Consider the following 24,021-nt stretch of genomic DNA (forward strand, 5'->3'; position numbering starts at 1 on the left):
AGGTGTTATTCTAGTACGAACTCTTTTATAGATTGATCCAAAAGAATAACTTTGAGGTGGTTTCGTTACCCTAACATAATCTCTATGTTTGTTCTCCGCTATTAGTGGCTTCGGAGTGACTCTTTGTTGCATGTTGAGGGCTTGTCATACTATCTATCTTTGTTATTATTGTTGAGAGAACTTGCACTAGTGAAAGTATGAACCCTAGGCCTTGTTTCCTATCATTGCAATACCGTTTACGCTCACTTTTACCACTTGTTACCTTGCTGTTTTTATTATTTCATATTACAAAAACCTATATCTACCATCTATTTTGCACTTGTATCACCATCTCTTCGCCGAACTAGTGCACCTATACAATTTACCATTGTATTGGGTGTGTTGGGGACACAAGAGACTCTTTGTTATTTGGTTGTAGGGTTGTTTGAGAGAGACCATCTTCATCCTACACGTCCTATGGATTGATAAACCTTAGGTCATCCACTTGAGCGAAATTTGCTACTGTCCTACAAACCTGTGCACTTGCAGGCCCAACAACGTCTACAAGAAGAAGGTTGTGTAGTAGACATCATGGGGGGAAAGCAAGCCGTGGAGGAGGTTGGGCACGGCGAGACGGCACGGCGAGCCGGCACGGCCGCGGGGGAAGACCAACTCCAAGAAGGAGGACAAGCGGGATGCAGCATCCAACGCCTTGATCGCAAGCGTGGAGGTCATAATGAACAAAAAGGACTCAAGGGAGGAGGAGAGCCGACACTTCAAAGAAGAGCAAATGAATGCCTTCATGGAGATCCAAAGGAGGAGGCTTGAGATGGAAGCGGAGAAGCAAGCCAAGATGCTTGAGCTAGAGGCGGAGAAGCAAGCCAAGATGTTAGAGCATCTCCATCCGTTCGGCCCCCCAGGGCACCGAAAAAGAGCCGCCTGGGGGCGAACCGGCGCTAGATCGGCCCCTGGGGGCGACCTAGCTCCTAGTCATCGGCCCACAGGTCGCCCAGGTTCGGCGATGTTCCGTACAAAATATATGCAAACTCGGTGATTTTGCACGAACTCGGCGAAACTTCATTGAAATTTGTACAAAAAACATGAAAACATGCAAACTATGCCTGAACTACGCCTAACCGCCACCGCCGCAGCTGCCGCCATTGTCTACATGCCGAGAAGCCTGTAGAAGCAAGCGCCGTCGCCGTCATCATCGTTGTCGCGCGGCTAGCTTGGGCTGGCGTTGTCCCTGCTGCAGCCCTGGCCAGGGTCGTCGAGGCGCGGTGGCGCGCTGGACGGGCCGGCCTCGTCCTCCTCGTTGCTGTCGAGGACAATGACGTCGCCCTGCTCGCGCCCGTGGCGCCGGGCCTGATGCCAGGCCTGGAGCTCCGCGTACGCCTGGCGCTGGCGGCGGACCTGCTCCCGGACGTAGTCCTCCTTCACCCACTTGAGGGCGGACTCGTCGTCGGGGGCCGCCATCTCGACGTGCTCCGGCTTCACCGGGAGCAGCCCCGGCTCTAGCTTCGGCCGGACCAGGCGGAAGGAACCGCGCGGGGAGGACCGGGCACCCTCGTTGATGACGAGGGCGCCACTGCGGGTGCGGCGCCCGAGCGGCATCTCCTTCGGCTCGGGCTTGACAGGGCGGAGCATGGCCGGCGAGCCGGAGCCCGACGACGAGGACAACCCCGACTCCATCCGCCGCGGCGTCCAGGAGCTCCCACGGCGGCGAGAGAAGGACGACCGCGGCGGGTACTCGAGGAGCGGCACGTTGCCGATCTCGATGTGGTCGAGGACGGCCTCGAGGGTGCGGCCTGGCACGCCCCATCACTCACGCCGCCCGTCAGAGTTGAGGCAGCCGCGCGGGATGACGCCGTTGGTGGAGACGATATGCCCCTCGCGGCTGCGTTGGAAGTACGTGGTCCAGAGGTGGTGGCTGTTGGCGGCGTAGCGCGACTCGTCCCAATGCTCCTCCGTCATGGACAAGCGGATGCGGGCGATCTCGGCCCGCCACGCCGCCCCTTCGGGCACCGGGACGCCGCCGGCGCTCAGCCTCCACGTCCCCGACACCCGCATGTCCGGGGGTGCCGGGTACTCAGCCTCGTAGAGCAGGCGCGCCTCCGCTTCTTGGAGGTGGCGGCGGCCGAAGCCGTTCGCCACGACGTCGTCGCCTGGGTATCTCTCGGCCATCTTTCTCGTCGTCGGGAAGAGGGGAGTGTTGCTATCTACGCCGGGGAGGGGGGAAAATGATAGTTGTGGCATCCACCGGCGGGGAGGTCGCCTTTTATAGCCATAGTTGGGCGGCCGCGGGCTGCATGCCGGGCGACGCGTGGCTGGACGCGCGTCGCGACGCGTTCACTGCGCCGCCCGTGAGGCATCAATGGAGGCTGACCGGCGCGGCAGCACGGCAGCCTTCGCATTGTTTCCCGCGGGAACCGAGCGATGAGGGCGACGAAGCAGCGTCTCGCTGACTCGGCGGGGCCATCCGCTTTCGCGCCAGTTTCGGCCCAAAGCGGCAAAAAAATGGGCTCCTGGGTGCGCGACTGGGCCGATTTTTGGGTGCCGGCATGGAAAAATCGCCTGGGGAGGGCCTGTTGGGGGCACGGCTGGAGATGCTCTTAGAGATCGAGGCCGCCAATGCCAAGACCAAGGAGAAAGAAGTGGCTCTCGCGAGCATGATGACCGGGGTGGAGACCATGAAGGTGGATCTCAACACAGTGTCGTCAAGGAAGATGTCGTGGTTCGAGAAGATGCAGACCGACATGCTCAAGTTCATCAACGAGCAGTGGCGGAGGCACGGGGGGGGGGGGGGGGGCAGCCAGGGCCCGTGCCCTCCCAACATCCTTATTTCCTTGGTAATATGCAAATGAACAGTGACATCTTTTTACTGTTACCTGCAGCCGGCCCTCCCCAATGTCCAATTATATGCATTCCTGCCTCCGCCACTGCCGACGAGTGATCTCACGCCTTTCTTTTTCGTATGTTGGCTTGTGTGCTGGCATGACCACGGGCCGCGATGGCTGGTCAAACTCAAGTCCCACCCCTTTTGTGTGCTGGCATGTGTGTCGGCCGCTGGCGAGTGCGCCAGCGTGAACTGTGTGGTGATATTTTTTGAAGCCGACAATGTATGTCGGCGCTGGCATGGTGCCGGCATGAGACATGGCTGCTCGTATGATCTATGCGCCGCGGGCCTTTTTTTAAATTGAGTGCAGACATAAAAATGGATCGGCGCGTTGGGTGGGCGGCCGGCCAAAATGCAAAATAGGACGGACACCGGGCGGGCAACCAACCCAAACGGACAAAAAGCGGACAAATGCGCCGTATGTTTGGGTCAGCCGGTTGGAGTTGCTCTTACTGTTCATTCACACAGTTTCTTCACAGTTTTCTGACGTTGCACGTACGGGTAAATTTTTTTTTTGAACTATTGGGACACACGGACGTTTTTTGCTAGCAAAGGATAGAGAGGATTCGCGAAGAAAACGAAGGACGAGAGGCTTCGACGAGTCCGTGGGCCCGTGTGAATACAACGTGCGCGGGGGGCAGAGCAGCGGGTCCGGCCAAAAGCAAGCGTTTCCCAAATCGAATTGCCCCTTTCTTTCCCCTCGTCCAAGCCTCGGCCTCTTTATAACCCCCACCACCTAATCCTGCCCGTCCACCAAAGCCGCCAGCCTCCCTCCCCTGCCTGCCAGCCCCCAAATCTCCCCTCCCTCTGTCGCTCTCGAATCTTCCCCGAGCATCGACCATGTCGGCCTACTGCGGAAAGTACAAGGGTACGCGATCCATCTCCCTCCTTCCCCCTCCTCCCCTCCCTCGTCGTTCTCTCGATACGTCGGCGGTTTGATCTGTCTCGCGTGTAGATCCGTTACCCGTTCGCCGTTCGTCATGCTTAGATCTACCTTTGCTCGCGAATCCGATGTACTGTATGCCCTCCGTACGCGCCGTGCTTTGATCTGCTTGGTTCTAGCGGTTACGCTGTTTTCGAGCGGATTTAGGCGCTGCGTTATTAGATCAGTGCTTTGGGTTCCCCGGTCGCGTCAGGTGATGGGTTGCATGCTGATGATTACTGCTAGGTCCATGCTAGTGATTATTTTGTGTGGATGATGATACTGGCGTTCCTTCTTTTTTTGCAAGTACTTTTTGGGCAAGTTGATAGACTCCGTTGCTCCATCTGTACATAATTCTGTTTGTGTTCGTTGTAGTGGTAATTATGGCTTTAATTATTGAAGATTGTACCTGTAAATCTAGATCTATTTAGATCCTGGTGGCTTCTTTTGCTAAGCAATATACTGTGCTTATATAGTTGCAAGCTGTATTGGTTTGCTCTGCTGCCATCTTAAGGGCTCCTTTGATTCAAAGGAATTTTATAGGATTTCTGGAGGATTGAAATCCTTTGGATTTTTTTGTATGTTGGTCCTTTGATTTATAGGATGGAATCCCATAGGAATTTTTTCCTATGGAATCTTTTGTACGACATTTTGGCTCCGTTTGGTTTGGAGGCAGAAAAAATGAAGGAATAAGTAACTGCACAGGAATAGAGTCGAGTGACTAGAGCGAGCCTATGGAGCCTTGTGACCTGTTCGGTGTGCAGGAAATGGAGCCCTTGGAGTACGATGAAGAGATGGGCGTTCTCACAGCTGATTAGAGTTTTTTATTGTCTCTAGACGTGATGACCTCCCATGCAGCCATTGTTTATTCGGCTGGACCACACTATAGCAAGAGCTTAGCCTCGCGTCTCGGTCAGAACATGAGGTTCCGGTGGATTTTTCGTTTCCTGTGAAAAGTACAGGTTCACGTGACTTTCCACTGGAACAGAATACCAGATTCCTGTGAAACGAACGCACTGCAGGTAGAAGTTACTAAGGAAACTGATCCTTCAAAAGTTCCTGTGAGATTCCTGCGTACCGAACGGAGCCTTTATAGGAAATCTAACATTCACTCCAACCTCTTTTTACAATTCCTTTGTTTTTCCTGTGCCATTAAACACCCATTGCTACTCCTATAGGATTCAAGTGGGCATGCCACTCTAACCCTATACTTTTCCTATTCCTACATTTTCAAAATCCTACGAATCAAAGAGGCCCTAATTCTTTGTTTCCCCTTTGTGTTAACCACCTTGTGCTGTTGTACAGATACTTCTACTGAGAAATTGTCAAAATTTCATAATCACTTGTCCGAATTATGGAATATCCTGTGCTTATATAGTCGCGAGCTGTATGAGTTTGATCTGTTGCCATGTTAATTCTTTGTTGCCCCTGCCCGTGTTAGCCACCTTGTGCTGTTGCGCAGATACATCTTTGAGAAATTGTCAAAATTTCGTAATCAGGTGTCAGAATCATGGTAGTCGGTTTGTTATACATGTGTTGTTAGTTACACTCAACTTCTGCAGTTTTGTAGATTTTAGCACAATCTGAAATACTTATGGCAATTGATCTTAAATACTGATGGTGGTTATCCTGCAGATGAGCTCATCAAGAACGCTGCCTACATTGGCACCCCTGGCAAGGGTATCCTTGCTGCCGACGAGTCCACCGGCACCATCGGCAAGCGCTTCGCCAGCATCAACGTTGAGAATGTTGAGGACAACCGTCGCGCCCTCCGTGAGCTCCTCTTCTGCACCCCTGGAGCCCTCCAGTACCTCAGCGGCGTGATCCTCTTCGAGGAGACCCTGTACCAGAGCACCAAGGGTGGCAAGCCCTTCGTCGACATCCTCAAGGAGGGCAACGTCCTCCCTGGCATCAAGGTGGACAAGGGTACCGTCGAGCTCGCTGGAACCAACGGTGAGACCACTACCCAGGGCTTTGATGACCTTGGCAAGCGCTGTGCCAAGTACTATGAGGCTGGTGCCCGCTTTGCCAAGTGGCGTGCTGTCCTCAAGATTGGCCTCACCGAGCCATCACAGCTTTCCATCGACCAGAATGCTCAGGGTCTGGCTCGTTATGCCATCATCTGCCAGGAGAATGGGCTGGTGCCCATTGTTGAGCCTGAGATCCTTGTTGATGGACCTCATGACATTGACCGCTGTGCTTATGTGACCGAGATGGTCCTTGCTGCCTGCTACAAGGCTCTCAACGACCAGCATGTCCTCCTTGAGGGTACCCTCCTGAAGCCCAACATGGTTACCCCTGGTTCCGACGCCAAGAAGGTAGCCCCTGAGGTGATTGCTGAGTACACCGTCCGCACCCTCCAGAGGACCGTCCCTGCTGCCGTCCCTGCCATTGTCTTCCTCTCCGGTGGACAGAGTGAGGAGGAGGCGACCCTGAACCTGAACGCCATGAACAAGCTCCAGACCAAGAAGCCCTGGAACCTGTCCTTCTCCTTCGGGCGTGCTCTCCAGCAGAGCACCCTCAAGGCCTGGGCTGGCAAGGCGGAGAACGAGGAGAAGGCCAGGAAGGCGTTCCTGGTGAGGTGCAAGGCCAACTCCGAGGCCACCCTCGGCACCTACAAGGGCGATGCCACCCTTGGCGAGGGCGCCTCCGAGAGCCTCCACGTCAAGGACTACAAGTACTGATCTACCTTCGGTGCTGTGGCACGTTTGGGTGTCCTGCTTACCAGTATTATCGTTTGGTTTTCAGGGTCCTGATATATCCTTCGGATATCGAACCTAGCATGGAACTTTACCTTAGGTAGTTTTGTTTTTGGAGTTGAATGAATATCCTGTTTTTGGAGTCGAATACCGTGTAACCTGAGTGCTGCGTATAGTAAGTTGGTGGTAAAACCTGTTATATGCTGAGTACACATGCTTTGAGTTTTCTATTTCGATGATTGTGCGTCGCTTAATTTTTCTTTCGTTGTTGCACTTGGCTGAAGCAACCTTCCTGTTTTCTCTTACATACTTCCTTGGGCTGGAGCAATCTTTCAATTTTCTCTCGAGCAGAAATTAAAACTTGAAATTTCAAATCAAGGTTCTGTATCCGGTTTTTAATTCTATATCACATACACATTTTCAGCCAGCAGCACTTTTTTGAATAATGCAATATTACAGCATTCTTTTCTTGTATTTTGGCTGCTTGGTTGAGACCATCCAACCTAGAGTAAGGCAGCGCTAATTGCAATCAGAAACCAAACTTGACATTCCGTGTATGCTCATGAAACCAAGCCGATAGTTGAACCATACGATGGTAGTGTACACGTGCAATCTTTTTTGTTTGCAGCACTTTTTTTGACTTTTTGAACGATTGGATAATAGTACAATAGTATCGTCAACACAACAGAACGATTGACCACTGCAGCAGTTTTTTAGTTAGCAGGCTTGACTGCCTTCTGATTAGGGATGTAAATGGCAAATAAATGGTGTCCGCAAGTCCCGTTTGGTTAGCGTTGCCTAGCTTCATAGTTCATTTTTGCAGAAAATAAAATAAAATTTTAAACTGTTCGATTATATAGTGGGTTTAAACGGGATTAAATGGGACCCGGTTCACATCCCTATCTGATTGAACTCATTGAAGAGATCATCCAACCTAGAGCGAGAGCAGCGCTGAAGTTGAAACCAAGAAGTTTCGTTGGGTCATCATCAGCGCGTATATGTACATCCACAGCAATCTGCATTTGATTTCAATTTCAGTGGCCGTGAAAAGTTGACTGCTTCCATGAGCACCCTGTCAAACTTAAACTTATGTCCGTGGACTTATAAATTGCAGCTTGAAGTGCACCCCGTCAGTTCCAGACCAGTGCTTCTCTGACCATTTCGAAATCATTCGTTTGCTTTCTTCGGGTTTCTGGCACACTTCATGACCCAAATTTGAATCCATAATAAGTGCCGTGATTTTAGTTTGAACTAAAAGCACGGCACTTATTATTGTGGACCGGAGGGAGTGCTTATTATGAACATGTGATGTGGTTCATAAATTTTTAACTACTACATAAATTTTGAACTGGTACCAGAAAAAAAGTGCTGCACAACATAACCGCACCACAAAGGGAGGAAGCAGTAGCAGATTCATGATTCATGAAGAGCTCTTTTTCCACCAATGTTGGTGACACACAGAGATTGACTCATTACCCAGCGACTGTTCTTTTTTAATTATAGCTTGGCAATTTGCCAGAGCATCAGATACCAAACAAGTAAAAACCTTCATCAGGATCCATCAAACACTTCTTTTTCTGTACACTTATTACCACACCAATGCGATTGCGCAAAGCCAGAGCAACAAATAATGGCGCTTGGCAAACGGACTGACTGACTGACGGCTTCGGCTTCGGCTTTCGCTTGCCAGACACGATCTGCGGAGGATGGTCGGCTGCCGGAGAACCCTTGCACTGTAGTACATCATCGCTATCCCCGCGCCCAACCGGAGCTGGCGCCGGAGCGTCGCTAGACTAGGTAGTCATAGTAGACCAGCAGGAGGTTGTCGGGGACGATGAGGGGCAGGCTGTCGATGAAGCTGTGGAAGTGCCTCACATTCTCCTTCTCCAGGGTCACCGGGTCGATCACGTCCTCGTCGCCAGTGAGCACCCACAGGTCCCTGGACTGGACTCGCTTCAGGCTTCCGCGGCAGAATGGGCACGACTGGGATCTTGTGTACCTGTAACCACGATGCACATTAGAGGTGGGGCTCGATGGCACTTGCAGCACAACAGAAAGCACAAGCTGCTGTCTAGTCTGAAGTAATGCTGTTGGAGAAGCCATTGACGGCCCCCAACACTGTAACGAAGCGGCACAGTTCATTATCATTATAACAACAACTTGCCATGTGCAAAACCTATGACACACACGACGCCGTGCAGATAACACTTGCCTTGGTACACAAGTGTGATCTGCCAGCTAAGGAAACATAATTAGAATTATTAGAATGTCACACGGTCTCTCCCGCGAGAGACAGGGCGAAACCTAACACGCCGCCAGCCCAGCCCCCTCGCTTCCCCACCTTCCCCTCGCCGCCGCCAGGGCGCGCCGCCGGGCGAAGCCCGGCCGGCATCGGCGGCGGCGAGGATCTCCTTCCTCCTCGCCTGATCTGCTGCGGCGCGGGCGCGGCACCTTGGCGGGGACGCCTCGTTCTGGCGCAGGGTGTGGTGGTGGGGCTGTGTACGGTCGCGCTGGTGGCGGGATTGGGCGGCGGCTGGGGCGGCGTGGTGCGGGGCGGCGGCGGCCAGGCCCAGCAAGCAGGCGGCGGCGTACGGCGGGATGTCCAGTGGCGGCGGCGTCCGATCTGGGCTCAGATGGGCTTCGGCGGGCCGTGCTTGCTGCTGGCTTGTCTTCCATGCTCCGTCAATGGCAAACTGCTCCTGGGCTCGACCCGCAACTCGAGTACGTCGGGGGCTCCGGCCCTCGGCGTGGCGGTGGTGGTCGGCCAGCTGGTTGTGGCATCACACATCCAGTCCCAGCGCCAAGTGGGAGACGATGCTGCCGGTGAAAACCGTGCTATGACTTCGGTCAGGGCGGGCGATGGCGGCGTTTTCGCGTCGTTATCTTGATGAAGACATCGCCACTGTAGCTACCGTCGACTCGCTTGCGCTGCTCCGGGGTGAAAACCTAGACCCGGGGTTCCCGGATCGAATGATGGCGACACTTTAGGCGTCGTTCTCCCTCATGGGGGCATTGTTTTTGGAGCAGCGGCTGGATGAAGGAGACAAGTGGTTGAGCGGTTTTTCATTTACCACATCAAAGACGGCGGATCTCGGCGGCGTGGTGCAATGGGGATTCAGTGTCCGATGCAAGGAGATGGACTCGCGCAGGAGGAGGACGCTGTCTGGCGTCATGGTGGCGTCGATGGCAGAGAGGCCTAGCGAGGTCGGTGCGTTAGTTTTTGCTCTGAAGATGGATTGGTGGAAGATGGCGGCGACAGCACATGAGAGTGCGTCAGACCGGTGTATACCCCAAACCTAGTATGTGGCTTGGTTGGGGCCTCCGGCATTAGATGTTAGGCATTTGTGCGATGTCTGTTTGGTATTAGGCTCGGACTATCGGCACACCTTCATCAAGTGGATAGAAATAGTGACATATGTTGCTAGGATGGTGGCTTCAGACTATCTGATGTACTACTTTGTAAGGTCTTTGTGAATAATTAATAAAATGGCTGCATGCATCGCTCAAATGCAGAGGCCGGGGGTAATCCTCCTTTTCTAAAAAAAAAAGAATGTCACACATTTAAATATCCTCCACGCCCCCTTGCGCTTATCCCTTCAAGTTTGTGCTGTGATATTGACAATTGCCACTAGTAATGCAGGACTGCTACTGGTTTTTATTTGTGGACGCAGCTTCCAGGTTGTCTCATTTCCATACCACTGATAAAATAGTCACAAGTGTATTTAGTGTGACAAACAGCAGGGCTTTAAGAATGGTATGAACTATGAAGTACCACAACTGCCCATCAAACGCAAAACAGATTCAGTACTACTCAATTAAACGGGATAGCCGAATGCGTCTCTTGAGTATGGCATAAAGTTGGAATGGTTGGATTATGTAATCTTTCCTAGTTGACAAATGGAATGCCAATAAGAAACACTGCAACTTCCAGCTTCCAGGCAACTAATCAAGTGTTCAGTGCAAGCAAAGCAAAATAATCTGAACAGATTTGCAGTGTTTCAAACAACAGTGAATCAGCGATAACATTTTTGTTTGGTGTGAATTTTGAATATTTTGGAGATAATGTAGCTTAAGTAGGGCTAAATGGAGTTGGAGGGCAATAGAATGCAGAATTGTGTGCGTCAAATACTACTGTTGGGTTGTTGAACTACTCTCTCCCTACCCCTACCAACACTGAATTGAGTAGGAGCAGCTCACAAACAGCACCAAGGTTGAAAAAGAAGTGAACCAATAACTTCTTCGCACAATACAAATGCATTGTTAGAACCCGTGATTCCAAAGCTGTCGCCGCTCACGCGATTCCTCACATATTTATCTCTTAAATTGACCTTATCTCGAGGCTCTTTCAACCACTGGCAATTTTTAACATTAGCGTGTGACGTGGGGACTATAGATGATAAACAACATATATGGTGCTAATTAAATACGCCTCAAACGGATAAGAGCAAGGGGAACCAGGGGCAATTACCAGTCTCGGTAACAGTTGATGCACATGGCATGGTTGCAGTTGGGAAGGACCATCTTGGTGCAGGCCTCCAGGCAAATGCCGCACTCGTCTTCCCTCTCGGCGTCCTTGTCATCGGCGTAAAGCTTCCGGCGGCCGCCGCTGTCGCCGTCCCCCTTGCACCACCCCTTCTCCTTGCAGTCTCTCGCCATGACGTTCTCCTCAATTTGTTGCAAGTAGGGGTATATTATGGCTGCATTCCATGGCACATCAGACGCACATGGTGTCAGTGCACGAAAAAGGCCTGAAACTGAAGAATTTCCCCCCAACTATGTGCTTGCTGCTATGCATACCGTAGAATTCTTTGAGGCTCGCTCGCCTTTCGATGGTGGATATGGAGGCATCCCCATCAACATAAACCTGCAGTGAGACCAAAGCATCTAAAAACATCATTATCATGGAGCAAAAAGATAAATAATCTGGAAATGAAATTCGGCTCATGAATTTCAGGGCCTGCAGCAAAGACTGAATGAAACAAGTACCTTGTAGACGAGAACCTCGAGAAGGCCCAGGTAGCTGGGGAGGGTGTAGGAGAGGGAGCAGCTGCAGTCCATCCACTGGATAAGGTTGAGGATGATTGGAGCCATGGAGCTGTAGGACAGCCTCATCTGCACGCAGGTGCCCCCGTAGGCCCTGTGGATAGCATGCGCCCTGAAAAAAGAAGCACCGATTCATCAAAACATGCCTGCAGACATGGATTTAACACCCCCACAAATTGCATCAAACATGTCAAAGTAGGGACCAAATACAGCCAGGAACCAAAAGGGGAACCTTTCCCTTTCTACTCCTTTTTCCAGAAAAAATCAAGTACAGAAGGAGAACAACACCCAGAATCAAGAAAAGCATGGAGGGGAAGGAGAGGATTTGCTTACAGGGTGTTGGCGTGGTGGATATCGGCTTCGAGGGCCTTGAGGGAGCCCCTGAGGGACAGCGGCCTGCCACCGTGAAGCATGGCTCTTCTCCGGCAACCCAAGAACCTCCTGTGGCTGTGGACTAGTATGGTTCAGAGAGAGAAACTTGGGGGAGGAGGAGAGGGGCTCGAGGAAGCAAGAGGCGACCGGGCTACCAAGCAAGAAGAAGAGCGCGGAGCAAGCTGTTGAGGTCTGGGTGTGGGGAAAGGTAAGCTTTGGGGAAGCTGTGAGGGAGAGGGAGAGGGGTGAGGAGCTTTTGTCCTGCGGCCTCGGCCCCCTCGGTTTTATAACGGGAGGGCAGGCTACGGCCGTGCAATCTGTGGCTGCTTTGCTTTCGCTTTGTTTTTGCTTCCATGGTTGCTTGAGGGCTTGAGGGGAGGATAGATAGAAAGGAAATGCTTGGGAATAAAGAAAGCGGAGGAGACAAAGGGAGAGGGAAAGGCTACACAAATAAGGCATAGAGCGGTTATGAGCTTATAATCTACGTATTTCCACTATCGTAGTACAAATATATAGTGATTCTATTCGCAAATCATAATTTACCTATAAATTTTGCTCGCACCAGTCGGTTTTTGGATGAGGCCGAAGATGGGGCGACGTGACGAGCGTCGATGACAAGCGTTGATCCCGACGAGGATGAGCCAGGACCTCGCCGGAGATGGGGATGTTGCTGGGAGGGCGTTTGCGGCGTCCTAGGTAGGCGAGGAAGCAGGTTGACGGGTGCAGATGTGGGGATGTTGGTGTCGGAAAACAGGAGGTTGGGGGTTGGGTGGGGCCAAAGATGGCCTTGGACATGAGAGATGTGATGGTGCACTCCGACGATGGAAGGACGAGGCAGCGGTGCGATCGCGGAGGGGAAGGGGGAGGTTGGCGGTTAGGGTTGGGTTGGAGGGCGACGACGCGAGGAAGAAGAACATGGGGAAAGAAGATGAACAATGCGATTTTGGTTGGTGGTTGTTGGATGATGATCCGACGCTCCATATTTTCAACCGGTGGCAAAACCGTTTTAGGTATCTGATGAATATGTGCTTTCGGTTTTTTGGTAATTTTTCTGCTATAGCTATTTATTCTTCATTTAGAGATTGCCATGAAACTAAAAAGATTATATCATCTGATGATTCTATTTTCTAATCTTCACGTTCCATAAATTTCACGTGTGTCGGTCGATTTTCAGACAACCCCAAAAATGGGACGACGTGAGGAGCGCCGGCAACGATGGAAGGGCGAGGCAGCGATGCGATCTGGGAGGGGGGAGGTTGGCGGTTAGGGCTGGGTTGGACGACGATGACGCGAGGAAGAAGAACGGGGGGGGGGGGATGAACAATGCTATTTTGGTTGGTGGTTATTGGATGATGATCCGACGCTTATTTTCAACCAGCGGCAAAATGGTTTTAGGTATCTAATGAATATGTGCTTTCGCTTTTTTGATGTTTTTATACCTATTTATTCTTCATTTAGAGATTGCTATGAAACTAAAAAGATTGTATTGTCTGATGATTCTATTTGTTAATCTTCACGTTCCCATAAATTTCACGTGTGTCGGTCGATTTTTGGAAAACCCCAAAAATGGGACGACGTGAGGAGCACGAACGACGAGTGTTGACCCCGATGAGACCGAGCCAGGAACTCGCTAAAGACGCGGCCGACGCTGCGAGTAGCAGTGAGCTGCAGCATCTCGGGTGGAGGTGAAGAAGCGGCTTAACAGGTGCCGGGGTGGGGGCTGTCAACGTATAAGAGCAAGGGGTTGGGGGAGGAGAGGTAGAGATATTGCCCTTGGTGACAACGACACGGTGGTGGGCTGCATAGGGGGGGGTGACACGGTTGCCTGGGGTGGTGCTCAACGGGATGGGTTGGAGGAAGAAAATGAGGATGAAGATGAACAGTGCATTTGTTGGTTGGTGGTCGTTGGATGTTGATCAGACGCTCCAGATTTTTTATTGAGGACATTGTTTTTGTACGAGATATGATGAATACGTGTTTCCGAATTTTGGGTATTTTTTCTTGTGCCTATTTATTATTTATTTAGAGATTGCTATGAAACTAAAAAACATGTTTGAAAATTCTCAATAATAGGTGTTTTGAGGGGAAATGTTGAAAATGAAATATATGGGAAGAAAAAGAAATGGGAGTAGATAGATAGATAGATGGATTGATGATGGATGGTGATAATGAGGCGTTGGAGGAGGGCGCAGAGGACATGTAGAAAAGAAAGCTCTTGGTGGGGGTGAGGTGGCTGGCTGGCCCTATCCACTACCAGCAGCACGCTGGGACCCGCCGCCGGTTTCCCCTCGGGCCCACTTTCTTAATCGGTTTGATTCAACGGACAGGGATGCTAATCACATTCAAAATCCTTTTAAAGCCCAATCATGCTTAAACCGAAGGAATCCATCTCAACTGAAATATCATACTCTATGCAAAATCTAGTCTCTACTACTATAGTACACAAATTTTCAAACTTGGATAAGCCACCCACAGTGATGCTGTTAGCCGTTGATCTCTTCCACCGGGTGAATCGCTGCCATTTATCAATGTTGGCCCCAAGTGATCCAACGGTCATGGTTCGTTGGATTCGCTTCATACATTCGCGCGCCAAAACGAGGTTGGGTAGATCTTTCTAGAGTTAACCGCACTTGGCATCTGACCAGACTCAGCTTGGTGGAGAACTTTCACGTGAGGACTGAGGACCTAGCTTTATTGTAGTGAACTGGCTCTGTTAGATAAGGACATACTCCAGTGTAGACTAGAAACATCTAAACAAGTGTGTACGTAGAGGCTGGCAGCCTATGTTACTGTAGACTGTAGTAGAAATTTGCTCCTCACATGAGTACAGTGGAATGCATGCACGGAAGCATATTTTATTTTTCTCAAAGAATTATTCCCTCCGTCTAAAAATACTTGTCATCAAAATGGATAAAAATAGATGTATCTACAATTAAAATACGTCTATATATATCTCCGTTTATCAATTTTGATGACAAGTATTTCCGGACGGAGGGAGTAGTAATATTGTTGTACGTTGAGAAATATGCAAACGACAAGTAGAAAATTTAGATTTGGATTTTCTTTTCTTTTTCCTAACGGGTGTTAAGTTATTTATAATGTTGTTCGGTGGAGAACACAAAGATGAAATAGAATTAATAAGAAAATGCTGACTTGAAGGTTTGGAAAGGTGAAAATTATAACATCACACTAATTTTATATGTATTTCAAGTTTGAATTTGAAGAAACTAAAATATTTAACAAACACATCAATATTATATTACTTTTAAAATAAAAGTATATGTTTTTTCTGATGCATTCTTCATATAGAAATTTGTTGTGCTACTGTGATTTGATACGAACAGTAAAAAAATCCATGAGTTCCTACCACAAAACACAAATATATTATTGAAAATTACATTATAATTTCATTATAACATACTGCAGAATATTTACTTTTACTTTAAAATGATTAAGTACTGTGATCACACATAATAATCTAACGTGCAAAGCACGTACAAATTACTAGTACAGTAGTAGTATATATTTTAGCTACCGCACTGTTGAGATATTTTGGTATTCAGAGAATTTTACCGTTTACGTCGCTTCACTCGCTACGGGAGATGCTACACTGATTGATGAGTTCTGCGCATGGGCAGACAACGGGAAAGCTCGCACTGTTTCTAGATCTTTCGCCGGCGGGACCCGCGGATCCCCACTAGAGAAAAAGCTATCGCATTCAGAGATCACTGGATCAGTCTATCAAGAATATTTCTCGGTGGCCCGGGGACCGGTCGGCTCGGCCCAGCCCATCCGAGCCTGAGGATGAGGGCACAGCCTGTGTCATCCTACTTTATCCTCTCAGATTCCGTTTTACCCTAGATTTCTGGCTCTTGTCCCGTCCCGTCCCGGCGAAATATTCATCGTCCACGGAAACTTTATTGGCTCGAAATATTCATGTCAGAAAACTTTATGGGTCTATGAATATGAAAATACTCGCAATTATCAGAGGAGGAGTACACGGCGATGGAAACTAGCGGGGGTGCCTCCGTGCCCGGTCGTTGCTTCAGCACGGCCGCCGACCAGACTTGGAATCCAAGGAAGAGGAAAAGAAAGAAAGAAAATACTTTTCGGCGCGTACTGGCTGGCTTGATCACGGGTCGGGTGAGACCGTGGGCCGATGACCATGCCGCATCATCACGGCGTACGCACAGAGAAAAGTTCTTCCAGCTCCTTAATCCGGGGTTGAAAAGTTCTTGTTTCCCTGCGTATGGCGTGCTTGGGAGGAGACAGCTCGCAGCTGTGGTTTATTGTCGCATCGTTTTCTCCTGGGCCGCAAGTATTCCGTTCCGTCCCGTTCCATTTCTTGGACGGCTCTTCTTAGGCTCTGACCCTTTGCAGCCGCAGGGTCCGGACATGCCGCACCGAAAGGGCCTTTGGTTTGTTTTGGAGCATCGGCTTTGTGAATGAGCCATTTTTCTTTTCGAATGGTCGAGAACAGCTATCTGTGGACGCATAATCTTATTGGATTAGTACTTACTCCATATATTATATCAACCGCCTGCTGGATTGATTCGTCGGGGTTCCCGATGTGGCATGACGAAAGGGATTGCCTCACCCTCAGAAACCCAAACCCTGCCTGGGTTTCTTTAGCAATTGTCGAGTACGGCCACGGGAGATGCCTTCCACCATGAGCACACGTTTTGTTCTGTTGGATGGACGGACCTCAAGTCACTCGCGGCGACGGAAGGAACACGCACACGCCGACTCGCCCGGAAGCCGCCGAGCCAGCGACCAACCGAATCCGGAGGGTACGCGGCGGCGGTGCGGCGATAAGGATCGCGAAACCAATCGGGTCGGCACGGGCTTGGCTACAGGCCACGGGACGCGTCACGCTCGAGTCAGCCGGGCTTATCGCGCGCACCGCAAGTTGCCGAGCCCACGCCGAGCATCGTCGGTCGTCGATCGTTTCTCTTTCTTTCTCTGCCGTTGAGGGCCTGTGGCGTGGGGGTCAACCAGCCTTGATTGAACGGCAGAGTGACTGGGAGGGAGGGAGGGAGCTCGTGTTCACTCCGTACGCACCCTCCGCTCCACGAGTCCACGGGCGGATGGTTCTGGATTAGCGGCATGGGCAGCAGTGGTGAGTGGCGGTTGGTTGTCTGGTTGGGGCAGGAACGGGTTTGAGGTGGAGGCTTGCCTGCGGTTGCCGGTCGGACGGGGCTACGTGGACGCGCTCTGCTTCACTACAGTTAGACTATCTCATTATTTTGTGTGTGCGTGTGGGATTGACCCATTGGTCGCTCTCGTGATGCTCTCCGGGACGTTGATGGTGTCCAGTGGATGGAGTAGGAAGCAAAACCCGAGGTCGGCGAGCTCAATTAGGAGCAACTCCAAAGAATTTCCTAAATTCTAAGCATACATAATAGGTTTATTTAGATAGACCTTCAATAGTAATTTCTTAAAGGCACAAAGCAAGCGTGTTATATCAGATTTTTTTCTTCTAAAGTTATTCTTCTTGCACGTGGGACCCATTGTCAACGGGTTGTCCCTACTTTATCTTCCTCGCCTACGCCACCTGCTACCGCTCTGGTCCCATCTGTCAAGGGTCATGCTCATGGACGCTCTGACCGCATATACCGTCTCTCTCTTTCGTCGTGGGTCCGAAGACCTGGGTCGAATCAGAGTAGCCGAGGGCTTTTACTCACTAATCGTTAGAATGGACATCCATTTTAAAAAGTAAAAGTAGTCAATGTAGATAACCATTCTTCAATAATTTTGAGCAAGATAATATTATATTGATCGGCTTTCTTAAGAAACGCAGTGATACATTAACATTGACACATTCAAACCATTATGTGTCTCGTTTGCCCATTCGGGAGATGAACTATATATGGTGGCCATTATGTGTCAAATTGATGTGTTGTTTGTCCATTAGAGAAATGTAGTGCATATAATGGGTCATACGGCAACCAAACTCCATTTTGCTGGGATCTTTGTTATCCCGTTTATGTAATGAATGAAACATGTTAGGTTTGACATCATTCCCTCACATTTATAATGTTGTGCCCCATTCTCCTACATTAACACCATAATTTATACCCATTATGTTTGTGTTTATATAGTACCAAAACAAACATCTTTTATACCCTTCGAAATTCCTGTGAAAATTCTCTAGTTGAGGAGGAGGCCTGAACATCGTAACAAAGTTTTCCGTCCATGTTGGGTGAGTATGCAACAACTAGTGTAACATACACTTTTTCTAACATATCATTTCTTCGCACAAAATCCCTCGACAAAATGACGCAACCTCAAGTAGGAGCAACTCTACATAAACACAAGGCGCATCAACCCCCTTCATCCTTGCCCCCTCCTCCAACCCATGGTGTGACGGTTCCTCTTCTTGCCCCTGCGCCGAGTTTTTGATCGACAAATCAACATTTTTGTGTGATGATTGCACTTGGTTCTGGCTTAACAGCGGTGTTCTTTGCTCTCTTTTTTACACTTGTACATGTACTCTTGAGAAATGGATGCATATATGATGAATGGACCTCGACTTCGCCTCCAAGGAGGATAACGGCGCTGAAAGACGTCGCCGCTGCCGGGCCAAACCAGCCGACCAAAGTTTCATCCGGTCCCAATCCTACACCACCAACCTCTGTTTGCTCTGGATGAGCCGTCAACCGGGGCCTACAAGGGAGAGAGTTCCATGGGGCTCAACCCTCTAGATCTGGCGATGAGGAAGGTCGTGCTGCTCCATGGTTGCCGCCCGGTGGCACCTCATCATCCGCATGGCTGAAGGCGCCGGCAACGCCATTAGCCACGGAGACGACATCGCCCTTTGACCCCGGCTAGGCCCGCCACCGCGCATGTCGGTCTGCACGCCGCCGCCGCCCGACGAGGCCCGTCGCCACAGCCCGCCACGAGTAATTGAATATTTACTCCGTACCCCTCCCGACTGTTAGAGCAAGTATAATAGGGTGACATAAGCAGGCTATAAGCATTAGAATAATATATCTTAGTTGGAGGAGTGAGAAGAGGAAAGAGAATAGAAGCAGGCTCTTGGTTAGTAGCTAGCTGCAACATGAGACCCAAGATTCTTTGTGAGGATGTAAGGCGAGCCAACTACTGATAAACTAGTACATATTTAAAACTTACTATTGTACATGCCGGCTAAGAGGTTGGCTGTAGATGACGTGACAACTTCTTATAGCTGACTGATGGTTGTATTATTAACCATGCTCTTAGGCCTCCTCTTCAGGCAAAATTGACAATTTTGACCTGTGGACGCAATATATTCACAAAATGAACTGCCCCTAAAACTATTTCACGCGGCTGACCTTTTTGAGTGGCTCTCGACATGCAGGCGCCACACCCTACGGTGCAGCGCCCAACTCTGGGGCGTTACACCTCTGTCCATGGTGGCAGCCGCTGGGCCCGCACCCAGCAGTGCAGCGCCTCCGAGCTAGGCGCCACACGTGTAATGTGCAGCGCCTAGCCCTTATGCGTTGCACTGTCTGTTACTAGTTAGCCGCCCCCTCCCCCACTCACCCCACTCACCCCACACACACCCCAACCCCCAAACACATCCCACCCGAGATCTGCCCCCTCTTCCCCTCTCTCCTCCTCTCAAATCCTTCCCCTAATCTTCCAAATTTGAAGATTTTGTCCGTGAATTTCGAACTCAAACCCTCCCTCAAGGTAATCTTCTCCGATCCCCTTGTTTTGATCCAAGTCATGCTAACAAATTGCTCATTTGTTGCTAGTTTGGAGAAACCATAGTTTTGTATGGATCTACAGATTTGCATGGAGATGTGAGATGTTTGTTTGCCAATTTCCTATGATTAGGCTTGTTAGTATGTTAGGGTTATTCTTATGGGTGTTCTTATGTTGGTGCTAGGGTTAGGGCTAGGGTTATGGTTGTTGTTTCATATATATGTTAGGGTTTGTATTCCTTGTTAATCTTTGGTTTAGTACTCATGGAAGAAATGTTATGTTGTGTTGTTTGAATGCTTATAGGGATGGGAAGAACATGTGTGTTTGTTCATCATGGGGACAAACATGCCTTCTTGAAAGGCAATATTGAACCGAAACCGGATGAGCTTGACATGGTGTTTGATAATGGTCCTAGCTATGCAGAGCTCTTGCAACAAGTGAGGAAAGATTTGAATTGGATGGACCCTAGTGATATCGTTGAGTTGGAGGGAAGGCATAATGTTGGTTTTGGAATGCACATCCGTTGGAAGACAATGTGTGTCAACTCGGAGCAACGTTGGGTTGCATACTAGGAGACAATGGCCGAATCACTGGACAAGGCTCTTGAGTTATTTGCAACGAAGAAGGTTGATTCAAGTTTGCATTTGGACTTGAACCGGAACCCCTCCCCTTTGGTTGCTAGTAGCCCCCCACCCTTGAACCGAGATGAAATTGTTGAACCTCTTATGACCCAAGAAGTGAGGCCAACATTGAGCCCGTTTCCAAACAACCAAAATGAAGCTTTGCAAGAGGAGAATGATGAGTATGCGGACGATGACAATGAAGTTGATCTCCATGACAACAATATGGGTGATCTCGACAAATATCATTTGCAAGAGACAATGGACCATTCCATCCCTTATTCCCGTGGCTATGCATCGGATTCGTATGACGAAGGTCCCGATGAACAAGTTGATGAGGAGGGGTTCACGGTGAAGGAGGCCGAAGGTTTCGAGAAGGTATTCAGTCGGGATCATCGGACTACATTGTTCAAGGATATTAGTCTCGCGGATGAAGCCGTGGTAGATGGTGGCCAAGGTATATCTCTTGGGGTTAGTCCAAGCTCTCACCGTGATTTGGATGATGGCAAGAACGGGATTGCTAAAGGGTCTAAGTTCCAAACCTTCTTGGAATTGAAGATGTGGCTCGACAACTACTCGGTTATGCATTATTGTGCACACAAGGTGGTGCACTCGGACGTTAATGTGTGCTACACGGTTGCATGTGCATGTGAAGATGAAATATGTCTGTGGATTGTGCGTGCAAGACCATGGAAAGGAGGTCCCACTTGGCATGTAGTGAGTTGTGTGTCAACTCACATGTGCCGAGGCAAAAGGGTGGATGGCAAGGTTGTGTCCCAAGACCATAGACAACTCACATCTGAGTTCATTACTTACAGGCTCTCCAACTCAATATCCACACTTCCAACAATGAGAATCCAACATGTCATTGACCTTGTGAAAGCCATCTTTCATTACAAGGTGAAGTACGACAAGGCATGGAAGACGAAGCAAGCCGCATTTAAGATGTTGTATGGTAGTTGGGAGGAAGCATACAACCGAATCCCTAGGTTGTTGTTAGCCATGGCCGCCACAAACTCGGGCATGGTTCATGTGGTCGAGCCTCATGGGAAAAAACAACGGATCATGACGGAAGGAAAGTCTGAGTATTTGGCCGTGCATTTTGGGCATTCGAGCAATGCGTGAGGGCTTTCGAACACTGTAGGCCGGTCATCGCCATTGATGGCACGTTCTTGACAGGACAATACAAGGGCACCTTGTTGGTTGCGATAACAAGCGATGCCAATAACCGGGTGTTTCCATTGGCATTTGCTTTGGTTGAGGTGGAGAATAATAACAAGTGGGAGTGGTTTTTGCATCTTTTGAGGACGAAGGTGTTACCCGCTCAGAGGGAAATTTGTGTCATATCGGATGGGCATCCAAGAATTCTTAATGCGGTGGAGATTGACATTCCTGGGCATGCTCCATTGCACCATCGATGGTGCATGAGGCTGAATCTGGCTGTAGCTTCTGTTGTTCTCTGGATAGCCTACCCAGGCGTGCAACGCCTCCGAGCTAGGCGTTGCACTGCACGGTGTGGCGCCTAGCTCGGAGGCGTTGCATGCGTGGGTAGAGCTATCCAGGGAGCAATAGAAAGTTTGCACCCAGTTTGGGGGGCAAAAAATCTCTATGTGTTGGTGTGGCGCCTAGCTAGGAGGCGCCACACTGTATAGTGCAACGCCTCCGAGCTGGGTGTTGCATAATACAATGCGGCACCTTCTAGCTAGGCGCCACACTAGGCTGTATCTGGCTATAGCTTCTGTTGCTCTCAAGATAGACTACCCAGGCGTGCAACGCCTCTGAGCTGGGCGTTGCACTACACACCATGGAGCCTAGCTCTGAGGTGTTGCACTATAGAGTGTGGCGCCTCTTTTTTGGGCGCTGCACCAACATTTAGTGTTTTTTTATCCCTCAAATTGGGTCATTTCAGACACATGTTAAGGCACATTTTCAGGCACATATACTTGCATCACAGAATAAACAGTAATGATCATCATGATGACATTTTCAACACCTCTTCAACTTGAACAAAGACAATATTTCTTAGAGTGACCATCACTTCAAGTTCAACATTACTAAGACATACAACCAATTCAAGTTCAACATTACTAAGAGCTACTACCACTTCAAGGTCAACGACATAACAAGTTCGACATAAGAAAAACGCCCACTAGGCGAGTTACATAACAAATGGAGGATAGAGACTAGTTCCTTGTGCGCTTTTTGGCTCCTCTCCCCTCTTGTTGGCTATCTTATTTGCCTTCCTAGGAAGAGCAACCCGCTCCGGCTCCGGCTCCGGTTCCTCCACATCATCCACGTCATCCACATAGTCATCCAAAGCCGTCATCCGCAAGGTGCCCATCGTCCTATTGCCTCTTTCGTGAACTCTTCGGTTGTGTATTTATTGATTCCCCTCCTAGGCTTTAACATGTATGTTGACCGAACTTGATAGGTCCCCAAGGTCATGTCATCATCAACCTATTACAAAAACAAAAGATATGGAAAAGACCGTCTGTGAGGATAAAGTTAGCAATGCATCAATAATTGAATATATGCTATTGGCTTACCTCTTGGGTGACCATGTTGGGGAACGTGGTAATTTAAAAAAAATCCTACGATCACGCAAGATCGATCACTAGGTGATTCATAGCAACAAGAGGGGAAACTGTTGTCTACGTACCCTCGTAGACCGAAAGCGGAAGCGTTATGACAACGTGGTTGATGTAGTCGTACGTCTTCACGATCCGACCGATCCTAGCACTGAAGGTACGACACCTCCGCGATCTGCACACGTTCAGCTCGGTGACGTCCCGCGAACTCTAGATCCAGTTGAGGTCGAGGGAGAGTTTCGTTAGCACGACGGCGTGGTGACGGTGATGATGAAGTTATCGGCGCATGGCTTTGCCTAAGCACTACAACGATATGACCGAGGTGTGTAACTGTGAAGGGGGCACCACACACAGCTAAACAATCAACTTGTGTGTGTGTGTCTTTGGGGTGCCCCCTCCCCGTATATAAAGGAGGGGAGGAGGAGGCTGACGGCCAACAAGGGGCGCGCCAAGGGGGAGGACTCCTACTCCCAGTAGGAGTAGGTCTCCCACCTTTCCTAGTCCAAGAAGAAGAAGAGGGAAAGAGGAGAGAAGAGAAGGAAGGAGAGCCCCCCCTTCCCTTGTCCAATTCGGACTGGGCAAGGGGGGGGGGGACGCCACCTCTGGCCGGCCCTCTCTCTTCTCCACTAAGGCCCACTAAGGCCCATTAATCCCCCAGGGGGTTCCGGTAATCCTCCGGTACTCCGGTTTTATCCGAAACTTCTACGGAACACTTTCGGTGTCCAAATATAGTCGTCCAATATATCAATCTTTATGTCTCGACCATTTCGAGACTCCTCTTCATGTCCATCATCACATCTGAGACTCTGAACAATCTTCGGTACATCATATCACATAAACTCATAATACTAATCATCATTGAACATTAAGCGTGCGGACCCTACGGGTTCGAGAACTATGTAGACATGACCGAGACACGTCTCTGGTCAATAACCAATAGCGGAATCTGGATGCTCATATTGGTTCCTACATATTCTACGAAGATCTTTATCGGTCAAACCGCATAACAATATACGTTGTTCCCTTTGTCAACAGTATGTTACTTGCCCGAGATTCGATCGTTGGTATCTCAATACCTAGTTCAATCTCGTTACTGGCAAGTCTCTTTACTCGTTCCATAATACTTCATCCCGCAACTAACTCATTAGTCACAATGCTTGCAAGGCTTATAGTGATGAGTATTACCGAGAGGGCCCATATATACCTCTTC

General features: G+C 49.6%; 2 protein-coding genes across 2 annotated transcripts; one reads left to right on the plus strand and one right to left on the minus strand.

Moving 5' to 3' along the window:
• The first annotated feature begins 3,554 nt into the window (after positions 1-3,554).
• On the plus strand, positions 3,555-6,726 carry LOC123071651 (fructose-bisphosphate aldolase 1, cytoplasmic). The gene is made up of 2 exons (XM_044495230.1): positions 3,555-3,743; positions 5,433-6,726. The coding sequence occupies exons 1-2, from the start codon at positions 3,716-3,718 to the stop codon at positions 6,479-6,481; spliced, it is 1,077 nt and encodes a 358-aa protein (XP_044351165.1). The 5' UTR covers positions 3,555-3,715; the 3' UTR covers positions 6,482-6,726.
• Positions 6,727-7,968: 1,242 nt separating this feature from the next.
• On the minus strand, positions 7,969-12,188 carry LOC101290657 (E3 ubiquitin-protein ligase AIRP2). Its single transcript, XM_044495231.1, has 5 exons — positions 11,873-12,188; positions 11,483-11,651; positions 11,294-11,360; positions 10,965-11,193; positions 7,969-8,495 (listed from the first exon to the last, which is right to left on the minus strand). The coding sequence occupies exons 1-5, from the start codon at positions 11,950-11,952 to the stop codon at positions 8,285-8,287; spliced, it is 756 nt and encodes a 251-aa protein (XP_044351166.1). The 5' UTR covers positions 11,953-12,188; the 3' UTR covers positions 7,969-8,284.
• Positions 12,189-24,021: the final 11,833 nt, after the last annotated feature.

This window comes from Triticum aestivum, chromosome 3B (assembly GCF_018294505.1).
Source record: "Triticum aestivum cultivar Chinese Spring chromosome 3B, IWGSC CS RefSeq v2.1, whole genome shotgun sequence".
Lineage (NCBI taxonomy): Eukaryota > Viridiplantae > Streptophyta > Magnoliopsida > Poales > Poaceae > Triticum > Triticum aestivum.

Coding starts and splice junctions, on each gene's coding strand:
- LOC123071651 (XM_044495230.1), top strand. CDS start 3,716: ATGTCGGCCTACTGCGGAAAGTACAAGG. Junction 3,744..5,432: donor CTACTGCGGAAAGTACAAGG/GTACGCGATCCA, acceptor GTTATCCTGCAG/ATGAGCTCATCAAGAACGCT.
- LOC101290657 (XM_044495231.1), bottom strand. CDS start 11,952: ATGCTTCACGGTGGCAGGCCGCTGTCCCTCAGGGGCTCCCTCAAGGCC. Junction 11,361..11,482: donor TCGAGGTTCTCGTCTACAAG/GTACTTGTTTCA, acceptor GTCTCACTGCAG/GTTTATGTTGATGGGGATGC. Junction 8,496..10,964: donor ATCAACTGTTACCGAGACTG/GTAATTGCCCCT, acceptor TCGTGGTTACAG/GTACACAAGATCCCAGTCGT.